At 46.2% G+C, this 24,277-nt stretch overlaps 3 protein-coding genes across 4 annotated transcripts; 1 reads left to right on the forward strand and 2 right to left on the reverse strand.

Annotated features, from left to right (window-relative positions):
• Positions 1-291: 291 nt before the first annotated feature.
• Positions 292-4,128, reverse strand: LOC133949613 (zinc finger protein ZFP2-like). The gene is made up of 6 exons (XM_062383541.1): positions 3,816-4,128; positions 3,082-3,172; positions 2,857-2,942; positions 2,530-2,774; positions 2,339-2,448; positions 292-2,194 (listed from the first exon to the last, which is right to left on the reverse strand). The coding sequence occupies exons 1-6, from the start codon at positions 4,036-4,038 to the stop codon at positions 850-852; spliced, it is 2,100 nt and encodes a 699-aa protein (XP_062239525.1). The 5' UTR covers positions 4,039-4,128; the 3' UTR covers positions 292-849.
• Positions 4,129-13,076: 8,948 nt separating this feature from the next.
• On the reverse strand, positions 13,077-20,805 carry LOC133949596 (coiled-coil domain-containing protein 171-like). Of its 2 annotated transcripts, XM_062383517.1 has the most exons (22): positions 20,736-20,805; positions 19,965-20,138; positions 19,537-19,765; positions 19,290-19,440; positions 19,031-19,200; positions 18,804-18,950; positions 18,554-18,646; positions 18,291-18,451; positions 17,949-18,087; positions 17,539-17,763; positions 17,375-17,464; positions 17,137-17,295; positions 16,736-16,903; positions 16,507-16,662; positions 15,818-16,310; positions 15,596-15,718; positions 15,389-15,510; positions 15,121-15,264; positions 14,704-14,883; positions 14,438-14,583; positions 14,078-14,132; positions 13,077-13,994 (listed from the first exon to the last, which is right to left on the reverse strand). In XM_062383517.1, the coding sequence occupies exons 1-22, from the start codon at positions 20,741-20,743 to the stop codon at positions 13,776-13,778; spliced, it is 3,552 nt and encodes a 1,183-aa protein (XP_062239501.1). In that variant the 5' UTR covers positions 20,744-20,805; the 3' UTR covers positions 13,077-13,775. The 2 variants fall into 2 exon arrangements, with proteins under 2 accessions (XP_062239501.1, XP_062239502.1); XM_062383518.1 differs by lacking the exon at positions 20,736-20,805 and having other exon boundaries at positions 19,934-20,023.
• Positions 20,806-21,035: 230 nt separating this feature from the next.
• Positions 21,036-24,142, forward strand: wdr55 (WD repeat domain 55). Its single transcript, XM_062383573.1, has 4 exons — positions 21,036-21,615; positions 21,747-21,853; positions 22,114-22,383; positions 22,533-24,142. The coding sequence occupies exons 1-4, from the start codon at positions 21,070-21,072 to the stop codon at positions 22,861-22,863; spliced, it is 1,254 nt and encodes a 417-aa protein (XP_062239557.1). The 5' UTR covers positions 21,036-21,069; the 3' UTR covers positions 22,864-24,142.
• The last annotated feature ends 135 nt before the right edge of the window (positions 24,143-24,277 follow it).

Raw genomic sequence — 24,277 nt, forward strand, 5'->3', positions numbered from 1 at the left:
TTGGCCCCAGGTTGTCTTCCTGGTGTATGTTTGTTGGCATGATGGCTTTTCTACAATGTTTATGCCATTAAAAATATTGAAAACATATATAATGTAATATAACACTAGAATATGTTTAAGACTAAACTTAACTTGTGCTTCATGGAGCCACCGTTTTACAAAAAACAACATCTCTTAGCAATTCAGGCTAATCTTCAGCTAGCATCAATCACATGGTTTTATATGTTGGAAGTTCACCAACATGTATGATACAAGTTGTTCTACCTGAATCAATTTGTTTTGATACAACAGTTGATTAAGTTCAAAGCAAGAAAATTTACTTTTACATGCAAAAAACACATTTTGTGAAAAATCACACTTTCAACAGCACCAACTGGGAGGGGCTTGAAAACATGGTCACATGACCACAAATGTGTTCCGTTGCCTAGATACAGGGGGTGTCTCGTATTACCCGATGTCTCACATTACCCCGCTCCCCCCCACATACAGTCATCAAATCACTAATTTAAACTGAACACAACATAAGCACTACCTCAAAGGACAGGAACCATCTTTAACAAACAGTTATTTAACGTCTACTTTTAATTTGTTTGTCCATGTCCCACCTGCTAACATGGAGGAGGTGGGGTTTATGAGCTATCCTGCAGCCAGCCACCAGAGGGAGATCGACCAACGTGAAAACACTTGGTTCTCCCCATCAGGACTTTCTACCACATGGTCACCGACACGTTTCACATCCAACAGGATAAAGAACGAGTGAGAATCTGAAGCTTTTATTTGAGACATGCAGCGAACAACCTGTTTTCATTTCATCATCATGAGTTCAAACCAACACAGGGTTTGTTTGTTCTACGTCACACTTTCGGCCACTAGGTGGCTCTTCATGTGTGTTTTCAGACAGTGGCTCTGAGTGAACGCCTTGTCGCAGAGCGTGCACTTGTAGGGTCGCTCCCCGTTGTGCGTCCTCATGTGAACCGTCAGGTGTGTTTTGCGAGCGCAGCCTTTCCCACAGATGCCGCAGACGTGCGCTTTGACGCCCGAGTGCACCGTCATGTGGTTGTCCAGGTTGGTCTTGCGTTTGAAGGCCCAGCCGCAGTCCGGGCAGCGGTACGGCGTTTCGCCCGTGTGGACCCGCACGTGGACGGTGAGCGATCCCTTGGTGCTGAACCTCCTGCCGCACTCGCCGCAGTTGTACGGCTTGTCGTCGGTGTGCGTCCTCATGTGGTTCTCCAGCTGCAGGCTCGTCAGAAACATCTTGCAGCAGACGTCGCAGAGGTACGACCGCTCTCTGTCCGTGTGGATCTTCTCGTGTTGCCGCAGCGTCCCGATGAGTTTGAAGCTCCGGCCACAGACCTGGCAGCCGTGAGGCCGTTCTGCGGAGTGCGTCATCTTGTGGCGAGACAACGATCTGTAGTTGCTGAGGGATTTGCCGCAGACGCCGCAGAGGTGCGTCTTCTTGCTGGCGTGAGTGCGGCGGTGCGCTTTCAGCTGCTCCTTCAGTTTGAACACTTTGTGGCAGGTGAAGCATTTGTGGAGCTTCTCCTCCTTGTGGCGCTCCTGATGATTCTCCAGAGTCACCTTCAACGCAAAAGCGGCGTCACACACGTCACACCTGTGCGGCGTCTCCCCCGAGTGGGCCGCCACGTGCTCGTCCAGGCCGAGCTCGCTCAGGAAAGATTCTCCACAGACGTGACAGGCGTGGGTTTTGTGGAGACTTTGCAGATGATGCTTCAGCGCCTCGTCGCTCTCTGAACGCTCGCCACACACGCCGCACACACTTCCTGGATCGTCCACGTGACTCCAGGCGTGTTTCACGAAGGAAGCGTCTGATTGGTGCAGAGCTCCGCAGACGTGACATGAGAGGGAGGAGGTTTCAGTCTCGACGGCAGAACTATCGATCTCGTGTTTCTTTGTCGTCTGCGTTTCGCCGTCACTGTCCTTCAGCACCTCGTCGCCCTCTACTGGTTTCCAGTCGTCATCGCTGTCGTTCACCTTCTCGCCCTCTTCTTCCATTTCACCATCATCGCTGTCGTCCTCATCAGCGTCTCGTTCACTCTCAGCTGCAGAGCGGCACACAGCGTCCTGACCTTCATCATCATCATCATCCTCCTCCTCGTCCTCGTCCTCTGTTCGAAGGTCTTGCCGTTGTGCCGTCGAGCCGCCGGACACAACTTCCTCCTCCTGCACGCGACCGCTGAGAGAAACCAGAAACAAATGAATATGACGGTTTACGTGTGAAGCATTTAAAGTCTGTCAGTCATAACCTTGTGTGGCCAGAAGGGGGCGGACACTCTGTATGATCATTGGTTCCTGCAGCTTCAGTCACATACGCACACACCTTGTCTGTGGTCCCACGTCATCACACATCAACGCGGTGGCGGGGGGTGAGGGGTCTCTCGTCCGTAGTGGTTGAATTTCTTCCTCGCTCGCCTCAGGTTCTGTTCGCGCCTGTACAAAAAACAAAGTCAGATTTCCCCTTGTAGCTGGAGAAGGGTGCACGTGCAGCTCTGTCGTTGAAAGACAAACAACCTTGGGTCTGATGAAAAGCGTTGTCGTTCCTCGTCCAACACGGCTGATGTTTCTCTGGAGCTCCTCCGGCGTCACCGCGCTCAGCTTCAGGCGTCGTAACTTACGTCCCCTGTCGGGCGTTAGGATGTCCAGAGGTCGGTCGCTGGTCGCCAGCTGAGGGAAGCTGCGCCTCAGCAGGTCCAGGAAGCTCGACTGCTCCAGACCACGAGGACACTTCAGCTTCAGCATCGGACATTTCTTCAGAACTGAAGATGGAAACACAAGCATGAAAACATTTCTACTAAACTTTACTTTTTATTTCAAATTTAAATATTCTATTAAATTTACTGTTTTTTGAAAGAACATCAGTCTGCGGGTCGTCCAGGAGGCGGATCCTCAGGTGCACGTGGTTCTGGGGTTCACTGGTCTGAGGTCTGGAGGAGAAACACCAGAGAGACGAAGAAGATGTTTGATCAAACTGATGTTCAACATTTTCTCAACAATAAATCAATTGATTACAGCTGAAATAATCACATTTTAAAGGAATAAAAAAACAATAATTATTGTTTAAACCTTGATGGAGTTTGTTTCTTCAGATTTTCCAGCTTCTCTTCATCAGCCTCCTCTTCGTCCGCCTGGCTGAGGATCCTGCGTCGCTTCACACCTGAGAACCAAACACACACACATCACTTATTTCATCATATTTGTATAACAGGAACATTTATGGGGCCATTATTAGTGTGTAATCAGAGTTGTGAACGTGTATGTGGATCAGTAATATCTGTATTTAGAAAGTGTGTGTGTGTGTGTGTGTTTGTAAACAGATTTGAAAGTATATTTATGTCTGTACATGTGTAGACAAGTGTGTAAACGCACACATAAGATAAGATGAAACTGTATTGATCCCCGCACCAGGAGAGATAAACATGTAAACAGGTAAACAGGAGAACAACAATGGAGATTAATGGTTGAAACGTCTCTTGAAAAGGCTCTACCGCCACCTAGTGGTAACAGACGGTCTGAGACTGACATTGCCAATAGTCCTGCGATAATTCTGGCCCCAGAAAAAAGCCAAATCATGACTTCAGCCAATCGATGGTCGATTAGAATGAAGCAGAACTAAAGAGAAAGTCTGACTGATGATTTCTTGTCTGCTCTTTTTTGGATTTGCGTGTCTGAAGATTATTTGACAGACAAGTAAATATTAAAATGCAAGATATTTGAATGGAGTTCAACGTGCAGCTGTGCGTATGCCCCTGGTCTCCGGGGTTCCTGGCTGTGACCTCGGGGGAGAACCAGCGACTCACCGGCTCTTTGCAGCTTGACCCGCGGCTGCAGCAGCGCCTCCAGCTGCCTCCTCTGCCGCTCCACCTCCAGCCTGAAGCCCGCAGCCTCCTCCTCGTACCCGGACACGGTGCTCTCCACCGCCGCTAGGATCTCCCGGGACGCGGCGGCGAGTCGCTCGGTCACGAACTCTCCGAGGATCTGAGCTTTACGCGTTAGACTCAACTTGTCGTCTTCGTTTCTCATCTTCAGTGGAATCACCGCGGAGATATTTCACGTTAATTCTCTCATCGGCGCTTTGTTTACGAGCTTCACGTTTCCGGTTTAGTTCCGTTCGTAAAGGTTCTCCGGGTAGAAACAGAGACCCGCACCAGACTTTCTTACCCCCTCCATCTTTCAATGCATAATGAAATTAGTGTTGTATTATTGTATTATTATTCCCATTGTATTATTTTAAACAGTTATATCTATTTTATATCTACAGAAGATTCCTTATTTATTTCCATTATGAATTACACAATACATTTATAAATAATTGGCTTCAATAATAGTGAAAGAAAATGAGTAAATAAAAGCTCTATTTGTTATTTACATTGTGGTATTAATATTTCAAAAGTATCAATATGACGATGTAAAAGTACACCAAAAATTCTACATTTAGAATCACACTTAAGTAAAAGTTTATCAATATAAAAAGTTACAAATTTTATTACATTCATTATTGTAATAACAGATAACAACCACAGCATGCTGTTAAATAAACTTTTATCACAGAGACAGTTTATAGGCATCACACTTCATGTTCTGTATAGAATATAAATATGTACAGTTTGTCCTGAAGGTGGAGGAACAGAGAAAAGCTTTGTGTCATCAACTTAAATAAAAACACTTAAGGGGAAGTTGATGAGTTGTGCCTGCAGGTGGAGACGTGATGTTCTTTAACTTAACGTCAAGCATTATACTGTTTTAGAATTGTTATCGTTTTAGCTCAAATATTTGATGTTAGCTAATCGAGATTCTCGTTGAAGTCACGCGTCAATAAGGACAAAGACCTTCAACACTCCTCCCCCTCCACGTGTCTCCGCCCCTCCGGCTTCACTCTTTCTATTTTCACCGGCATGCTCGACTTCCTGGGCTTCTTCTTTGGAATGGAGTCACCTGACTCCCACTGCTGCTGCTGATTGGCTATCTCTTCTTGTTTTCCTTCGGTGCAACCATATGGCTTGTTGCAGTTTGACGTGGCGATGGGGGCATGGTCAGGGAGGGGTGCAGGTGCAGTGTGGTTAGTGTTGAGGCCGATCAGGTGCAGACAAGGTTCGGTTTTCTCCGCTGCCGGAGCAGACAGGAGGGACGCTGAGCCCACAGAGGAGGAACTGGGGGCTTGAACGTGGGTTGGAGGTTGAGGCGGCACCTGGAGGTGCAGGTTGGATCTACAGCTGGAGTCACTCCGGGTGAAGTTCTGGCTGTTGACCAGGGTTGGAGGGTGAGGAGAAGCCAGTGAAGAGTCAGAGGACATGTCCCGGCTGCTTTGGTGGAGGTTTGAGTGACAGCTCGACCCATTTCTAAAGTTGTGTACATGCATTAGTGTGTGTGTGTCGTCATCCGGATGCCAGAGTGTTTTGCTGATTTCTTTCTCCCTTGTGTGTGCTTCGGGCTGCGTGTTTCGCAGGATGTGTGCGTCTCTGCCAGAGCCGGTGTGTAGCCGTGGGTTTGGGTTGGCGCTGTGGCGGTTTCGGCTTCGCAGCGAGCTGAAGACCATGGTGCAGCCCTCCACCGTGCAGCAATGCTTGATCTTCAGGTGGACAGCGTTGTAGTGGATCTTCAGCGTTCCTGCACAAACAGAAGGAAAACGGTGTCCTGGTTACAACTGACCTGAAATCAGGCAGTAGCCATTTGTGAGATGGAATAAAATCGAACCAAATAATTCACGACAGTGGCAGATAAGATTCCTCTCAAGACTAAAAACCTCTGTGTAAAATGAGTTGTTGTTTACAATCTGTCAGAATGTACCCATTTAGAGAAACTGGGACAACACATCAGTTGAGACATGCGGTGGAATATCTCAAATTGAACATTGAGCCTGGGAAAAGGTTCTAAAAGGTTTGTGTCTGAGCTGTTCTGTTAGGAGGAGTTCAATTGGTGTGAACCTTGAGGAACCCCAAATAACCAGACCATCAAAGGAGCTTAATAATATAACAGACCTGGAATCGAACCCTATCCTGTTGGTTTTTTCAAGACACAAGACCAGTAGAGGGAACTCCATTCACGTTGAAATGAACCCTGTGGAACTCCAAGGATCCATCTCATTCCTACCTTTGTCATAGAAGCTTTTCCCACAAACGCCGCAACAGACCCTTCCTTTCCGACCTCCTGCCGAGGGAGGAGAAGGTAGGGAGCAAGGGGAAGATTGGAGAGGATGGAGGGAGGAAGACGAGGATGGCAGAGGAGGGAGGGAGGACGAAAAGGAGGAGGCAGGAATAGGACAGAGAAAAGAGGAGGAAAAGGATGGGAGAGGATGAAACAAGGAGGGAGAGGAGCCTTGCAATTTCTGGTAAGTCTTTGGAGGAGAGGAGGAGGAGGAGTAGGAGGAGGAGGAAATGGACGGATGGCGTGAGGAAGACATGGGTATAAATGAAGAGTTTGAAAAAGGGGAGGGTGAGGAGGTGTTCTCCTGTTTGGCCACGCCCACGTGGAGGCCAAGCTCTTCATCACTGGAGATGCGAGGGTTCTGTTGCCATATTGACTGGGCTGAGATCAGCTTGTCCGGGTCGACTTTGATTTTTAAAGCTTGTTCGGCTTTGGTTTGCTGCGCGACTGGACCGTTCTCTTGAGCTTCTCTTTCTCCGTCCTGCCTGTGTCTCTGGGACAGTTTGGTCTCACTGGGCTTCTGGAGACACTGTGTTTGCTTCGTGGGAGGAACAAGATCCTGGTTTGAAAAACAAGACAAGGAGAAAACAAGATGATGATGTTCAGCTTCGTGCAAAACCATCAGGGATCTGATCAGTCCTACTTTCCTTCTGCTGTACAGAAGTTCCAGCTGCAGAACAATGAAGCATAAGAAAGGTTTCTGCTCAACACTGTTCAAAATGTAATTTACTAACCTTGGTGGCAGGAAGCAAACACTGGAAGGCGGAGCTTGGAAAGTGAAAAGGCAGAAGCAAAGACAGTCCGCTCGGAGAGTTTTCAAAACGATGGATCGTGTCATTTCCGTCAGCAGCACCGCTTTTCTCAAAACGACAGACGCCGGCCACCAAATGAGAAGCGTCTCTCGAGTTCCTGAACTTCCCCTGCGCTCCTCTCTGACGCTCGATGAACGTGCTGATGTTTGACTGGCGGCTCTTTGGGGCGGGCCTGAGCTGTGGATCCGAGAGGCAGTTGACAGCTGCCAGGCACTGGAGCTTCATCAGCTCCACGATGGGGCGGGTCTCGCCAAAGTGAAGGAACTGGTTGAGGATGAGCAGCTCCTCCTCAGGAGTCACCATCATCCAGCGGTCCAGCACCTTCCCACCGGGGCTCTGGAGACGAGAGGATTCATTCACTCTCAGTCAGGTTGTCGATGGCAAAACTTTACTGCAAGTGTAAGATTAGATTAATGTGCAACACATTTACTGTAATTCAACCATAGACTGTAAATAAAGATGGCCGACATGACGGCTCCCAAAAAGTGAAGCCAAATCATCTCAATCACCCCCTGGTGGCTGACCGCAGTATACATCAGAAACCCACATTATCACCCTGATGTTCTTCAAGTTTTCTGATAAGTTTGGTTTTTATCAGTTATTTGATGATATAAAAAAGGGCTGAGACATCATGATTGACGGTTAAAACTGACTCAGGATTGGTCTAGAGTGTGAATGGGCGGGACCTTTAATACTGCAGTGTTTCTATCAGATATTTTGTCTTCTTCTGTACAATGAGACGTGGAGACGCGTCCTCACCTGCAGCATGTATCCTCGAACATAGTCTCCCAGGCTCCAGCCCAGTGCGTGCAGTATGTGGCCGACCTGAAGGAGGACATGATGTCATCTGTTACACATTGAATGTAATCTATTACTCCTCCACATTCACATCAGGTAACTGGGTGCACCTGCTCTGGGGTCAGGACGCTGTAGAGACGATCCAACAGAATCTTCAGACGGACTGGGACGGCCTGAGCTCCGTACAGGACCAGGGAGCTCAGGTCGAACACCAGCCCAGGAAGGGCCACCTCCACTGGGCCACAGCTGGAGGACGGCTGGGCATGGAGCTTCTCCAAGGCTGGAGAGGAGCAGAGCAACAAGAAGTTATACTGACATGATACTGACAATAGTTTCAGTACTTTAAAAGTATTAAAGGTATGAAAGGTATTTGGATATATATATTTATATATGTATATATTATGACACCTGTTTGTTCAAACGACTGACAGGAGTGTGTGTTTGCGTGTGTGTGTGTGTGTGTGTGTGTGTGTGTGTGTGTGTGTGTACATGCAGATGCTCTCCAGATGTTCTTTGTGATGTGATGACAGCGACACCTGACTTCATGTCACCGTGGTGACAGCACACGGCTGCAGTGTGTGTATGTGTGTACTTGTAGTACTTGTGTAGATGTGCAGACGTGTGTGTGTGTGTGTGTGTGTGTGTTACCGTGCACCACCCAGCCATGTCCACAGCGATCACATGACCTGAATTTGGAACTTCCAGGTTTGAAGCACAAGCAGCTGCAGCCAGATACTGAACATCTGATCGACTGATACACACAAACACACCATCACACACAATTTTAATATCATGGCTATACAATCAATAAATTATATATTTATGTTTTTGTAACATTTTGTTAAATATAATGATAAGACACACATACACACACATCGTACCTCTTCAGCATCTGGACTCATCCTCATGTTTCAGTCCTGCGGTCACAAGAGAAACATCTCAGTCTCCTGATTGGTCAAACAAAGACTCAAATCGGACAAATGCACATTTCCACAGAATATTCATGTTCAATTTATATGAATCTTTATAATAAAAGGTTTTCTTTCGTTTTTTTCAATTATTAAAATTAACAAAATTCCTTCCCTGAGGATGAAAACGCAGACATGAGTAATTTCATCAAATTAATATAATTATTTTATATTTATGTTCAGCTTGAATTATTATCTAAAGTGATATTCTTCTTACTCTTCTTATTGTTATCATTATTAATCTTAAATCACTTAACATTACTATGAAATGTTACTGTGTGGCTGTCGCATAGAAATCACTCCACTAATTATTTTAGTAAGTAGAACATTTAGATTTTCTTTTATATATTATTATATTGTAGGTTCATCTACAATAAATCTGTAATACATCATTGTGTGGCAAATCAAACACTGATCCTTTCTTAATATTAGATATTTAAATAACATATCGATAATTACTTATAGAAACATTTAATTTTGAATTGATACATTTACAATAAACCACTCATTGGTTTTATATGTAACATTTAAAATGAAATGAAAGTAATTAATTACTCACCTGTTTGTTGTTGATTCACTGATGAAAAAAAATTACTTTCTTGTTCTTCTCTTTTTGTTCTCCTTCAGTTTTCTCTTTCTTTTCTTTCTTCACATCTTTCTTTTTTCTATTTTTCTGGGATCTGTTTCTTTCTTTCTTTTACTCGTCTTCAGAAAATCACGTCTCTCTCCATCTCTGGACTATAAAATGACTTTTCTCTCTCTCTCTCTCTGTCATATACATAAACTCTATATGTATAAACTGTATGTAAATAAACTGTACTTATATATACAGTGATTCCTTTGACTCCTCCCTCTCACAGAACCGATGTGATTGGACGACAACGGCTGCATCCCTGGGCGGATGAAGGTTTTTCCTTCAGTTTGTCTTTTTTCCTCTTTTGCTCTTTTGTCTGTTCTCTGACTGAGGAAGATGATGAGGATGGTGAGGATGAGGAAGATGATGAGGATGGTGAGGATGAGGAAGATGATGAGGATGAGGATGAGGATGAGGATGAGGATGAGAATTAGGATGAGGATGAATATGACAGTGATGATGATAGCGATGATGAATTTTATTAGAATAAATTGCATTATGACTAATTATATCTTACTATTTCAACTTTTAAAGTAAAAGTTGTGCAAGTTTAGTAAAAGTAAGAAAATATTACAATTTAATTTCACTACAAATACATTTATTATTAATTGATATTAATCATTTTGAATCATATCAACATGATGTTTCTCTTCCAGCTGCAGATGCAAATAAATAAGACACCAGACTGTCCTTGGTGTGTCCATCAACCTCTTTGTCCCCAGGAAACAGCTTCCCTCTGGGAAGAAGGTTCCCCCCCGAGGGTCAGATTGAATCAGGGTGACAGTAGGGCAGCTGGCCTGCCGCCACACACACACACACACACATAGACAGACACGTACACACAGAGACACACAGACAAGGTTAAATCAATAATCATTTGTCTTTTTGCTTTCTTCAACTTTTCATGTCACATTGACAAATGTTATTTTGACTGAAAACAATTTGAAAGTTTGTTGGTTTAAGACAAAGGCAGAAATGGACAGAGTCACATTGGAGTCGTTTCTGTTTGTTGATGAACAAACAAACACAAGATCAGAGAAAATAAAACTAAACGTCACAGTTTCTCTTCCCTGGAGCTGAAACAACCTGGAAAGTTTCTGATATTGTTGATGTGAAGACACACACACATGCACAGACACACACACACACACACACACACACACACACACACACACACACACACAATGAAGGTAGGCTGTTGGACAGGCTGTGTGTCTGCTGGGAGTTGTTGGACCTCTTTCTTGTTTTGATGTCGTACTAATTAGAATATCAGACGATAGCAGTGTGTGTGTGTTTGTGTGTGTTTGTCTCTGTGTGTGTGTGTTTGTGTGATCAACGTCGTTCGTTGACACACTTACTTACTAGATCATCTCAGAGGGGTCCTATTTGAAAGCCAGAAGCGGTACCACCTCCTGTCCTGTGTGTGTGTGTGTGTGTGTGTGTGTGTGTGTGTGTGTGTCCTGGTCCTGTGTTGTCGGTCTCTAAACTGAACCAGGTCGACACTTTGATCGAAACAGAAGCAGCAGAAGGAAACCTGACGTGTCAGCAACAAACTTTCAGGGTTCTCACCTGCTTCTCATCGTGAGACGTTCACAGACACAGACACCTCATGAAGACTTGTCCCATGTTGTCAGGCTGCTGTTTGACATGTGAAGATCTGGTGTTTCACAATGGAATCATCTCCATCTACAAGGTTGTGTTTTCACAAGTAGAAAGATGTATTCAGACTTGAACTCAGAGTCTGGGTACATTTTACCGGGAGTCTGCAGGAAAAGTTCCAGGAAAAGTCCTGAGCAACTGACTCAGACATTTGTGTTCTCACATACAGAACCGCCAGAACATGTGAGGAGCATGTGAGGAGCATGTGAGGAACATGTGAGGAACACGTCAGTGCATCAGTTCATGTCTTAAACCAGCTTCTGTTCTTCTGTCAGCAGGATTAAATAAAAAACGACTTGGACAGAAACGTCTCCCTCGTCTCTTTTTCTGTCATTTGTCACAACAAACGTTCTGAGGAGCAGTGTGTGAATTTTACATGAAGCTAAAACCTGTGTGTTTGTGTGTTGATATTATGTATTTAACATGTTAAAGCTCTTTGTGTGTGTGTGTGTGTCCCTCAACATATGGTTTAACTTTATGAGTGTGTGTCCTCGCTCTCTTTCACTCTCTCTCTACCCTCACCCCACCCCTCGGATCCTCCCCTCTTTATATCTGTGTCACTGCAGCGTGTGTGTGTGTGTGTTTGTCTTTGTAGTGAGTCCAACTTGGCTCCGGTGCCGTCACCGCTGGGAGGAGTGTGTGTGTGTTTAAGTGTGTGTGTGTGTTGTCGCAGGTACGATGGGAAAGTGTGTGAGATGAAACGAGGAGTTTTTGAAGAAAAACGTTGGTGAATATTCATGAGGGAGAAAACAGGACACTGACATTTTTTATTTATTCTTTTTGTTCCTGAGCTTTGATTTCTTCAGACTTTCATGATTTTATATCTATTCTCTGTCTGGGAGGGAGATTCGACCTGTTTCAGTCCCTACGACAAAAACGAATTCCTTTAGTGAGATGCACCATGTGATATGAAAAATACTTATTATAAATATTTGTATCATTTGAATTAAATCAACTTGAAACATCGATAATTTTTTTCTCAGAGGGATTTAACTCTGAATGTGAAAATTATAAATAAATTTCAAACAAACAAAGATGGACGACGGCACAGCTACACACAAATTTGAGTGGCCCCCTGGTGGCTGGCTGCAGTATAGCATAAAAGATCCTTCACCGTATACTGTCGTTGAAGTTGGAGCTTTCAGTTGAATGTGGGGAGAAACGTCAAGCAGCTTTCTAGGTACTTTTTATTTGTCAACAGAATTATGCAAAAAGAGGAGTGAGATGGAGGCTGAGAAGAACCATTAAAAACGTAGGGCTATACATTTTTGTTTGAAATTCAAATATGATTTGAATGTGTCGGTCAGACATTTTTCAACATAGATCTCTACTTTAAAAAGAATAGTGAATCATTCAGGTTCTCCTCTATAAGGACGAGACCATCGTGTGCAGGATGGTTGGGCCTGATGGTGGAGTGGGAAACTCGACTGAGGCGAATTCCTGCTTTTGGTATTTTGGTTTCTCAGCAGTTTTATGACATTTTGTGACATTTAATTCGATATTGAGTTTTCGTGAGGAGGATCATGTTCCTCAGACACTGTGACGTCTGCGTCTTGCCTCTGGTGGTTTTGATCCCGTTGTGTCGCTGGCGGCTGCGGCTCCTTTGTCTCAGGATTATCCACGTTATCCTCCAGAGGATTCATCGCTGCTCGAGCGGCTTCAGATCTGTCACATGCAGCAGGAAGAAGATCCTGGTTTTGTGAGAGAAGCAGGAATTAAACTTAATCTGAGGTTTTTGGGGAGCGGGACCAACTCAGGCCGCAGCGCTGGACGCCGCCTGATGAATGAAGCTGTCACTTGGCCCCGAGCGGGAGAGTGTCACAGGGGGTGAAAGGGAAACACCAGAGTCAGCTGTCCTGGCTGTGATGCTAAGCTAAGCTAGCCGCTCCATTGAAAGCTAATGACAGGAGAGTCAACAGATGAAGAAAAGAGGTTTAATTGCTTCCACCAGTCACACGGTCGCTGACGAGACACTGAGACCACGAGGAAAAAGTTTTTCATCCAAGCAGACGTTTTCCTGAAGTTTGTCCACAAACAAGATAAAACTTAGATTTTCTCACGATTCATTTTAATGTTTTTGTTTCAAGCAATGAAGAGAAACAAGTCGAGTCTGAACCAACGTCTGAAGAGGAACAAACATCTCCAGAGGAAAAGAGAGATTTCTCAGAATCAGCACAAACCAGCGTGTGTGTGACAGCAGCTTAAGTCACTTTGTAAATGACGTTTCCACACACACACACAGACACACATACAGCCTGAGGGTGTGTGAGTGTGAGGATGTTTTTCTGTATATGCACATTAATAGAAATTCAGAGGCAAAGCCTGAGGGCCACACACACACACACACACACACGCAGGGTCGTCATGCTGATGCAGCAGAAATAAAAGTGTTTCTTCTGGTTTAAACTTTTCTTACTTTTGTTCATCAATGTTTCCAGATTCTTTGGTGACACACACACACACACACAGTCTCTCTCACACACACACACACACACACACTCTCTCTGTCTCTCTCACACACAGCTGTTTGGTGACACACGTCTGACGACCATATGGTGCATTTGCGGTGAAAGAAAAAAAGTATAAAAAACTAAAATCATATTGAAAAACTCTTTTGATTCTAAAAAATCATATAAATAAAGGTTTAATTGTCTGAATGTTTACATCAACTTCACATTTTTGCAGGACCTAATAAACACACGATATCCAGAGTGTTCCGTAACTTGGGGGGGGCTATTTCGCAGTCTATTTCCTCCCGCCGCTCTTCACGTGTCCTCTGTTCTTCTTCTTCGTGGTTTTCTTCTCCTTCATTTTGGCCTCTGGGGGTTTGGTGAGGAGGGAGGCGGAGGGTGCCTGGTTGTGGTGGGAGGGGCCTGATGGTTTAGACTCCGCCTCCTGACCAGTGAGGGGAACAGGCGTTTCCACGTCTATGACCAGGGAGGTTTCATCAGGAAACACCCTCACCTGAAACACGGTCACAGAGATATTATCATAAGAGGCTGTGAGTGTGTGTCTGTGTGTTTGAGTGTGTCGGTGTGTGTGTTGACCTTATTGTCACTCGTCTCTGCCGCCTTCATGTCGCTGATCAGTTCATCTTTATGTCTGTGAAGAGATTAATCACACGAAGAACAAACACAGTCAAACGAGAGCATCTGCATTTCCCCAAGGGGGCGCTGACAAGTCAGTCCTAAATGAATTCCAGTGAAAATATTTAAGCCTGATTCTAGAACATACACTAAATAAAGACGGATGACATGACAGCTCCAAAAAGTGAAGCCAAATCCTCTAGAACACCCCCTGGTGGCTGGCTGCAGTATAGGTCATAACCCAATAAGAAGAGGAAATAGATAAGTTTGGGGAAGAATAAAGAAATAACATCTTAGAGACAAGGTGTGTGTGTTGTTTACCTGGTGGCGTCCCTCAGCTCCTCCTCAGCTCGCTGCAGTCTTTCCTCCAGCTGCTTCCTCTCACTCTGAACACTTGACAGGTGTTTACCCAGAATTCTCAGCGAGCGCTCCTTCCGACTCACCTCCTGCTGAGCTGAGGACAGAACCTGAAGAGAGACGAGGAATTCACCAGCAGTAAATAATGAACTGTTGTAATGACAACTTACATACAACACATCAAGAAGAAACAACGACACAGGTGGTGCATCAGGTGTCTATGGACGTACCTGTGTGGTGTGGCTCAGAGTGTGTTGTGTGTCCCTTTGCTCACAGGTTTGTGCGTCCAATTGCAGCTGCAGCGTGTGAAGCTGGTCGGTTTGTTCCTGGATCAACGACTGAGCCTCCCGCTCTCTGGTCAGAGCCTCGCGGAGCTCCACACACACACTGTGGAAACGCTCAGCCGGGACCTGCGCGCACGCGCGCGCACACACACACACACACACACACACACACACACACACACACACACACACACACACACACACACACACACACACACACACACACACACACACACACACACACACACACACACACACACACACACACACACACACACACACACACACGTTCTGTCGATGCTAATGCTCTGTGTGTGTGTGTGTGTGTGTGTGTGTGTGTGTGTGTGTGTGTGTACAGCTCACCGTCTTGCAGGTGTCTTCTCCCTCCCGTCGCCTTCCTCTCTTCACATTGGCTGCCTCCAGCCTCAGACTCCGCCTCTCCACCTCGGCCGAGTGCAGTCGTTGGCTGAAGAGCAGGAAGTGCTGCTGGAGGGTGGACACCAGGGCCTGATGGGAGGACACATGCAGAGGTCAAAGGTTATTCATTTATAAAGGACAGAGAGTAGAGCCCTGTGGAACTCCATTTCCAAAACATATTCTAATCAATAATAAAAAAATATGATTGAGGAACCTTCAAGTTCAGCTGCGGGGGTGTCAATCTGCAGGACACTGTGTCTGATTGGTTGAGGAGGTGATCCAGGAGGCGGGAAAAACCCAAATGAGCTGCAGCCATCACCTTTGGAGGGGCGGAGTCTGGAGAGTGGGAAAGACGTTGTCACTGACCACTTCAAACAAACAGACCCAGTGATTGACCCATACAGTGTGTGGCTGAAGTTACCAGTGTGTGCTAGCGCCCCCTGCAGGTCGGCCATGCAGGACATGATGATCGAGGAGAGGCATTTAGAGCGAAGCCACCGAGCGCACACGCCTCCACGACCTTCATCACCACCATCGTCTTCATCTAAGAAACAAGTAAACAAAGAGTTTGGAAAAAGTTTCCACTGGATTCATCTCCCATGACAGTTTCAACTCTTTTCATGAACTGCTCATCAACCGGCACCTGGTTTGTTTTGAATCTTCCGTGTTGCCGTAGCCGTCTCTCCACAGACACACACTGCCGGAGCCCCGCCTCCTCTCTCCACCCGCAACAACACCGTCGTCTTTTTAGCCAGTGTGCACCACCTCCTCACTGCCAACACCGCCCACACGCTCCTCCTCCACCTCCTCACCGCCATCCTCCCTCTTCTCTCCTCCTCGTCGTCTTCCTCGTCGCCCAGAGCGTTGGCCAGCCTCCTCACCTCCTCTTCTAGCACCTCCCTCTCCGCCAGGCGTCTGCACAGGAGGCGTTTCTGCTCACAGAGCGTCCACAGGCGGTGGTGGGTGTGCTTCATCGCCCCGGCCAGCAGGGTGCAGGCCGACAGGAGGGAGGCCGACTCCCTGCGGCTCTTAGAGAGGAGACCCCGGAGCCGAGCGAGGTCGGAGGTCAGGGAGGAGCGGTGGAGCTCGAAGGAGGAGACGTTATCACGTAGAGACTCGCACTGAGAGCGACTCACCTGAGAGAGGAAGAGGAAGAGGAAGATGTTGCATCATGAGTCTGATCTGCTGCTGGGAACTGAGTTGTCCTCATGGGGACAATAAGTGATGATTCAGAGTCTGAAACTAACTGAAGTGACGATAGAGTGAAAACTTAGTTCTGCTGACTCAGCACTGAGCGTCTCTGTGGCTGCAGAGGAGTCAGTCGTCTGTTACCTGCAGCTCGTTCTGCAGCTGCGTCAGCTGGTTGCTCCAGGCCTCCTCCCTCCTCCTCACGCCCTCCTCCAGACGAGACAATGCACGCTGCTGATGGCGCTGCAGCTCACGGATGCACACGCTCTTCTTCTCGCAGGCGCTCTTTAGGCGGTCGATCTGCAGGAGCACAGCGGTGACAGGTGAACGCTAACCCAACATGGACGTTAGAACTTCTTGTTCTGACACTCACCTTGTCAGTGGCGCTGTGGAGGTCCGAGCTCAGCCGGTCCACCTGCTCGCTGATGACATCACACAGCTCTGTCCAGGTGAAATTACCCAGGATGCTGTGGGGCTGAGTGAGGAGGACGCAGCCGGCCAGGAGGCGCTGGTAGAGACAGTGGAGGAAGGACAGACGAGCCTGAGACACAGAGAGAGTCGACGTTTACGAGATTAACTCAGCGTCTTCATCAGGGTAATTAAATACTTTCACCTTAACAAAGTTATGATGTCGAGAGACGAGACAGTGAAGAGAGAGAGAGAGAAAGAAAGAAAGAAAGAAAGAAAGAAAGAGAGAGTATGATCATTGACTGTATTTAACAGGTGAAGAGCAGAGAGAAGAGTGAAAAACAGCTAAATAATAAGACTCACGACCTTTGACTCGTTCTCATAGCTGTTCGTCATCTTCTGGATCTCAGCCTCTCTCTCCTCTCTCTCTCTCTGCAGCTCGGCCTGCAGACCACGGCTCTGTGTTGACCAATCAGAGCTCTCCTGGCGAAGGCGAGTCACCTCCTCCTCCAGTTTGACCGACATCTGAAGCAAAAGAGTCAGACCAAAGAGCCGTCATAAAATAATTTCCCACTAAGATCTGGTTTGGTAATCGGACACTGACCTGGATCTGTCTGCTCTGATCTGAGCTCAGCTGTTGCAGGGTGTGGTTCTCCTCCTGCAGCCTTTCGTTTGATAGAAGTAGATCCTGGACCTGCCGGAGAAAAACTACTTTATTTAAAAAGTTTAGAAGAAAATGAGGAAACTCATCAGGAGCAGAAAGTTCACCTGTTTCTCCGTCTCCTCCAGTCCGAGCTGAGACGTGACGAGCGTCGTCTTCAGCAGCTGAAGCAGCTCAGCAGAAGGACTCGGTTTCCCATCATGCATTGCAGAGGAACTACAGCCTGTGTCCTGTGTGTGTTTAGCTGTGTTGATGTGTTGGTGGAGTGTCTCTCTGATCTTCTGCACAAAGTTCATATGAGACTCCTCAGTGTCAGACTGAGTCTTCACTGCCTAAACACACAAAAGCACACGCACACAAACACACACACAGATTAAAGGGTAAATTCACCAAAACTCTTTTCAAAACTTTACATATCAAGGTGAATCAAAGTGAAACGAAATTATGTGGATTTATTTTAACTCGATCATAGGGAATTAAGAGTGTGTGTGTGTGTGTGTGTGTGTTTGTGTGTTACCTGTTCCAGCAGTGAGCGTATGTCACTGTGTCGTTTCTTTTCCTCCTCCAGCTTCTCTGTGAGGTCAGAGGTCATCGTCCTCTCCGTTTTCAGAGCAACGGTGAGGTCAGACTTACACTGATCGTACTCCGCCTGCAACCTTCACACACACACACACACACACACACACACACACACACACACACACACACACACACACACACACACACACACACACACACACACACACACACACACACACACACACACACACACACACACACACACACACACACGTGTTAACACTATAAAGCACGGATATAAACATGATTTAACATTGTGTTGTTTACGTTGTGGCCTCACCGCTCCAGCGCCTGCCCCGCGCTGCTGCTCCTCTCTCTCTCCAGGGTGAAGGCTCTCTCGACCTCTCTGAACTGAGTCCTTAGCAGCTCCAGGCTGGACTGCGCCTCCTGCTGGCCAGACCGCTCCACCCCCACTACCGCCTCCAGGTCTCGCACACGCAGCTGCCAGGTCACATGATCACAGACAAATTTTATGTCACAGGGCTTATTTAACGCATCTTAATGGGTTTCATTTTTCGTTCATTGTGATGAAGTGAAAATCACCTGAATGAGCTCCGAGTTGAACTTTGACACCAGGTGAGCCGCTCGCTCCGCCTCGATGTTCGACTCCAGACTCCTCACCCTCTGATCCGATGCCTGCAGAGAAACGACACACAGGTGAACACGACTATAGGAGGTTCTGTTTTCAGACCTGTTCCAGTAAACCTGTTGGAAGGTCTGAACAGGGGTCAAAGAAGAACTGGTTTCTGGTTAATCTCTTTCATTAAAATTGTGAGATTGGAAATAATCAGACCTCCTTCTCCCTCCTGCTCCTCTCCTCTCTCTCCATCAGGTATTTGAGTTCCCCGGCTTGTCGTCTGTTCACCTCGGCCTCCTTCTCTGCCTCCTCCTTCACCTCGGCTATCCTCGTCTCTGACTCCTGCAGAATCTCCTCCTGCTCCTGAAGATGAGCAGAGGGAGAGTGTGAGTGTGTGCGTCTGTGTGTGTGAGCGTATCTCTGTGTTTCTGTGTTTGTGTGACCTCCAGTAGTTGTCGCAGTTGTTGGTTCTCGGAGCTAAAACTTTGAATCAGTTTGTCTCGTTCCTCGACCTCCTGCTGCAAAGCATGCTGGTCCTCCTCTCGAGCCTGTCGGGTGATGTCCAGAGCTTTCTGTAGGTCGTGCACCGTCTGATGGAGCTCTGCTGCTCGCTCTGAGACAGAAACACACACACACACACACTCAATGGTATCACTGTGTTCACCCATGACTGTGTCTCGAGGGTGCGTTTGATTCACGTACCTGTGAGACTGTGTTTCTCTTTGCTGAGCTCCGCCACTTGCTCGGCGTCTCTCTGACTCACAGTCAGCTGATACTGAAGCTCCACCCTTTGAGCTTCTCCTCGCTCCACTGATGACCTGAACCGAGCTAACGCCGCCTGCAGTTTACACAGCTGGAGACACACACACCATAATTTACCATGACAGCAATTGAACCCTTAAAGAATTGGGGTCAGATTTAGTTGAAGGTTCTCTCCTCAGTTTCTCACCTCCTGGTTGTGGGTGGATGTCAGCTCCAGCTTCTCCTTCTCCAGCTCGTTGATCCTCCACCTCAGCCTCCCTGTCTCCTCGCTCCACTCACGCCCCTCAGACGCTGCCCTCCTAACCCTGACAACCCTCCTTCTTCCTCTCCTTCGCTCCTCATCCTCATCCTCCGACTCCTCTCCTCCTCCGGTCTGTTTGTCTCTCTGTTTCATGTCGGTGAGGATTTCTTTCAGCCTGGAGACAAATGAGAAGTTCGGGGTGGATCATAAAGATCTGTCTATTCATCCATCTAATCCTTTGCTGGAATTATGCAGTTAATAATAATAATAATAATCTGGATAAATTCATATGATAATACTTGAAAAAATACTAAACACCTATTAGTACAAAAGAGATAATCACTTTTATTTAAATGTTAATTCTCAGTCCGCACCTCGGCACCTCCTCCCCGGACCTCCTGGCACTTGTGACCGGGAGCACCGGCTGGTTCCCCCGCGGCTCTGCTCGGCTGTGCCCGCTCTCCCCTCGCCGGCCCCGGCCAGCCTGTCTCCTCCGCTCCGCTGGTCCGGTCTGCATCTCCGGTTCTTTTTGGCAGAGATCACTGAGCCTGGAAAACAAATGTATGAACCGTTGTGGTTTTCTGTGAGAGGAACCGACCGCAGGGACGCAGGAGGGCGTGTCGGTGGCTGGGGAGTCGGTTGTCCGGGCAGCAGATGCACTGAAGCGCAACCGACCTGTTTACGTTCACTGTAAGATTGTCAGAGATGCGTGTCTCCGTTTGAAAAGAAAATAATTCTAACAACATCACGTGGATAAACGCTGCAATTCGGAATAAGTTTCTATTTGTACAATTTAGTGTTTAATTTTCCAAAGTCAATGTTCAGCTACGATTCTACTCACGTTTAAAAGCTATTTGAAGGATCGAGTCTCGGCCGAATTCAACAGACAGTCGAAGCATTGAATCTAGTGTGTTTACATTATTTCAAACTAATCTAAATTGTCGTGGGTCTGGAAACACTTTAGAAATCTGTCATTTTGTGAATGGAGTCATGTTTCAATAGGAACTATAAAGACGCTTTTAACAACTTTCCTCTTTCCTCCAAATCGACTATAACAAATCATGACTGTTCATACATTTTAATAGAATCGGAACATAAGCAATAAACACTTTAATGACGTGTAGTAAACTTTTAGAAACACTCACAATAACATTCGGTCCAGAGCGGTTTGAAACTGACGCCATCTTTAGCGTCCCTACGTCATTTCCGCAAGACGTTTTGATTGGCTGGATGTCTGGCCAGTGGGGATCGTCCATTAAGTGAACAAAACAAATCATTGACTGTAAGTATAAATATACACACATATTTACATACTTTAATAGTATTACTTTAAGTATTATTAGTATAAAAATAAAAAAAAAGACTTCTTCCAGGGGAGCCAAGTAAATTATTTATTACAAACACTAGAGGGCAGCAACATGCAATCACAGCGTCGAGTCTTCCAAACCCAATACGAAGAAGAAGAAGAACACAAACAACATGGCGGCGCCCGCGGAACACGTTGAAACGGGCTCCGCAGCAACAGAAACGGACAAAACAGAAGCTCCAGAGACTTCCAGTGAGCCAGAATCCTCAGACTGTGAGCCCGCAGCTCAGGACCCGGACCCGGGCTCCGATGAAGACGAGGACGGAGAAGAGCCGGCGGTCCCGAGGATCCTGGACACCCCGGAGGACATCCGCCTGGAGGCGATCGCCAACACGGTGGCGCTGCATCCTACTCGGGACATGCTGGTGTGCGGGGACGTGGACGGGGACTTGTACGCCTATTCGTACTCGTGCACGGAGGGGGAGAACCGGGAGCTGTGGTCCTCGGGACATCACATGAAGTCCTGCCGCCAGGTTCGCTTCACCGAGGACGGACTGAAGCTCTACAGCGTGTCCCGGGACAAGGCCGTGCACCTGATTGACGTGGAGCGGGGACAGCTGGTGTCCAGGATCCGAGGGGCCCACGGTTCACCCATAAACTGTCTTCAGCTGGTGGACGAAAACATCCTGGCGACCGCAGACGATGGAGGAACCTTGAAGGTCCGGAAAATATTAAATTTCATTTTCATATTGAAATACAGATTTATCCATTGGTCTTTACACATGTGAGATAGTATCCTTTGCACCTCTGATCTGAAACCTAGTGGTTGTTGTTGTGTGTGTCTATGAAGGTGTGGGACATGAGGAAAGGGGAGGCTTTCATGGATCTGAAACAACACGAGGATTACATCAGTGACATCGCTGTGGACCAGGCTAAGAGGATCCTGCTCACCACCAGGTAACAGCCGTCAGAACCTTGTTTACTGGGAAGGTTAATTACAGTTAAAGGACCGACCAGTGTTTTGCCTGTTCTATCCATAGACTGTTTACATATATGTTGCGTAGACTCTGGTTCCAGAAAGTGAAGCCAATGCAGAAGTGTTTGAAACCTGTATTGTATTACTACTGGTTGTTACTATAGAAGTCTGTCTCTGGACAAACTCAAACTCAGTTCTTAAGAACCCTTCCTAATACTTGGATCCCCTGTGATTTTTCCAGTGGAGATGGCACCATGGGCGTGTTCCACCTCAAGAGGCGGCGCTTCGAGCTGCAGTCGGAGTACCAGAGCGGCGATCTGACCTCGGTGGCCGTGATGAAGCGGGGGAAGAAGGTGGCTTGTGGCTCCAGCGAGGGGACCATCTACCTCTTCAACTGGAACGGCTTCGGGGCCACCAGCGACCGCTTCGCTCTCAAGGCCGAGTCGGTGGACTGCATCGTCCCCATCAACGACAACATCATGTGCACCGCCTCCATGGATGGGTACATCCGGTGAGTTGGGCTATGATTGGCTGTGTTTGAAAGCTTATGTCCGAGGTTCAATAGTTCAACCCTCTACTTCTTACTTCCTGCTGTTTCCACCCTCCAGTATTTATTTTTAACTTTATTGACATAGCAACGTTGTGTCTGTTCCCCATCAGAGCCATCAACGTCTTTCCTAACCGGGTCATCGGCTGCATCGGGCAGCATGTCGGCGAACCCATTGAAGAACTTGCCACGTCCCGCGACAAACGCTTCCTGGTCAGCACCGGTCACGACCAGCTCATCAAGTTCTGGGACATTTCCACTTTACCCGACACGACCGTCAAAGAATACCGCAAGAGGAAGAAGAAGGACGGACGAATGAAGTCTCTCTCTAAGAAAGCCCACGGAGACAACGACTTCTTCTCAGGACTTGTAGAGGAAACAGTGAAGAAGGAGGAAGAAGAAGAAGAAGAAGAGGAGGATGATAGTGACAGTGGCAGCGATTAAAAAAGCTACATTGAGTTTGTCATGAATGTGCCTTTGGACAGTTTGTCTGCCTCACAATGTCTGAATCATGAACTTCATCATGGACGTTTCATTGTGGCAAACGTTAGAAGGTTCTGAACTTCAAGTCCCAGAAGTCTCAGTGAAAGGTCTGTGACTTTGAAACAAACCATCTGTGTTTGTGAATGGAAACGTGAGGGTAGAAACTCAAATGTAGTGGGATGAAAAGTGAACAATGATCAGATTATTCATTTAAAGGCTGGGTACCATGCCTCAGACCACGGACTGTAAATAAAGATGGAGGTTGGATCTCCAAAACGTGAAGCCAACGCGTCCCCCTGGTGGCTGGCAGCAATATGGGGCATAAACCCTGCCTCACATCCAATAAAAGTTTTTACAAAATGCTCCTGAGTGCGGTCCTTTATAAGTCAAGTTAATTTATCTGATTGTTATTATGTTTTCTTGATACATTTTTAAATGAACTCAACTGGGTGAAGAAAATTTATTTAAAAACGATTATATAAAAAGGGTTCATCCTGTACTTTTACAGGTTTATACTAAATTGCTCATTTACAGTGTTACATTTTTTTATTCAATCTATTATACATCATATTCAATGTGTTAGGTCTTAGTCTTAATATAGACTTTGTGATTTTGAAACTATTGATGAGACATTATAATCCTTCATTAATCCCACAACGAGGAAAGTTGCATCGTTACAGCAGCAAGGGAAGTAGAGTAACACAAGTATAAGGAGTATAACATTTTTTAATGGAATACTAACTCATATACACAGAGTAAACACAATGTGTACAGTGATATTGATTGCATTGCACATAAACCATTGAATTGCACTGACAGAAATAAATATTGCAGAGTTCAGAGAGTTTGGTCTGAGTTTAATAGCATTTAAATCTCAAAAGCTTAGTTTTTTATTGTGCCTTTATTGTGTTTTTATTGATGAAACAAATATTTGACATGTTGTAATGATTATATTGTATTTTTGGGTTATTGATGACGGTTAACTTGGGCTTATGGAAATAATGAAGCATTTTTTGACATTTTCTGATATGTTATATTTGAGTAATTAAAGAATTATCAGATGTACCGATAATGAAATAATTGTCGGTCGCACCATGTTTAAAATGTTCTAAATTAAAAGACAGTGAAAAAAATAATCTATTTGATTAAACAAAACTTTACGTCCAAACAAATTAATATGAAGATCAACTATTAATCACCTTATATTGGACTGTTCCTCGGACTTTTCACAAATTAAATGCGTTTGTGAGCCGCCTTGAAATTTTCATTTTAAGTTTGTTGAACAATAAATAAGTTGTTATTCTCATATGGTTATTCTGAGGTTCCTCCCTCACTCCGATTTTCCTCTACATGGAACAGTCCAGCCACCCCCCCT

This window comes from Platichthys flesus, chromosome 24 (genome assembly GCF_949316205.1).
Source record: "Platichthys flesus chromosome 24, fPlaFle2.1, whole genome shotgun sequence".
Lineage (NCBI taxonomy): Eukaryota > Metazoa > Chordata > Actinopteri > Pleuronectiformes > Pleuronectidae > Platichthys > Platichthys flesus.

Excerpts from the sequence above, each read along its gene's own strand:
- LOC133949613 (XM_062383541.1), bottom strand. The coding sequence starts at position 4,038 with ATGAGAAACGAAGACGACAAGTTGAGTCTAACGCGTAAAGCTCAGATC. Across the intron at positions 2,449-2,529 it reads CGCTTTTCATCAGACCCAAG|GCGCGAACAGAACCTGAGGC; the intron begins GTTGTTTGTCTT and ends TTTTTTGTACAG. Across the intron at positions 2,195-2,338 it reads GACGTGGGACCACAGACAAG|CGGTCGCGTGCAGGAGGAGG; the intron begins GTGTGTGCGTAT and ends GGTTTCTCTCAG.
- LOC133949596 (XM_062383517.1), bottom strand. Across the intron at positions 18,647-18,803 it reads GGAGCAGGAGGGAGAAGGAG|GCATCGGATCAGAGGGTGAG; the intron begins GTCTGATTATTT and ends GTTTCTCTGCAG. Across the intron at positions 15,265-15,388 it reads CCCCGCAGCTGAACTTGAAG|GCCCTGGTGTCCACCCTCCA; the intron begins GTTCCTCAATCA and ends TCCTCCCATCAG.
- wdr55 (XM_062383573.1), top strand. The coding sequence starts at position 21,070 with ATGGCGGCGCCCGCGGAACACGTTGAAACGGGCTCCGCAGCAACAGAA. Across the intron at positions 21,616-21,746 it reads ACGATGGAGGAACCTTGAAG|GTGTGGGACATGAGGAAAGG; the intron begins GTCCGGAAAATA and ends GTGTCTATGAAG. Across the intron at positions 22,384-22,532 it reads TCCATGGATGGGTACATCCG|AGCCATCAACGTCTTTCCTA; the intron begins GTGAGTTGGGCT and ends GTTCCCCATCAG.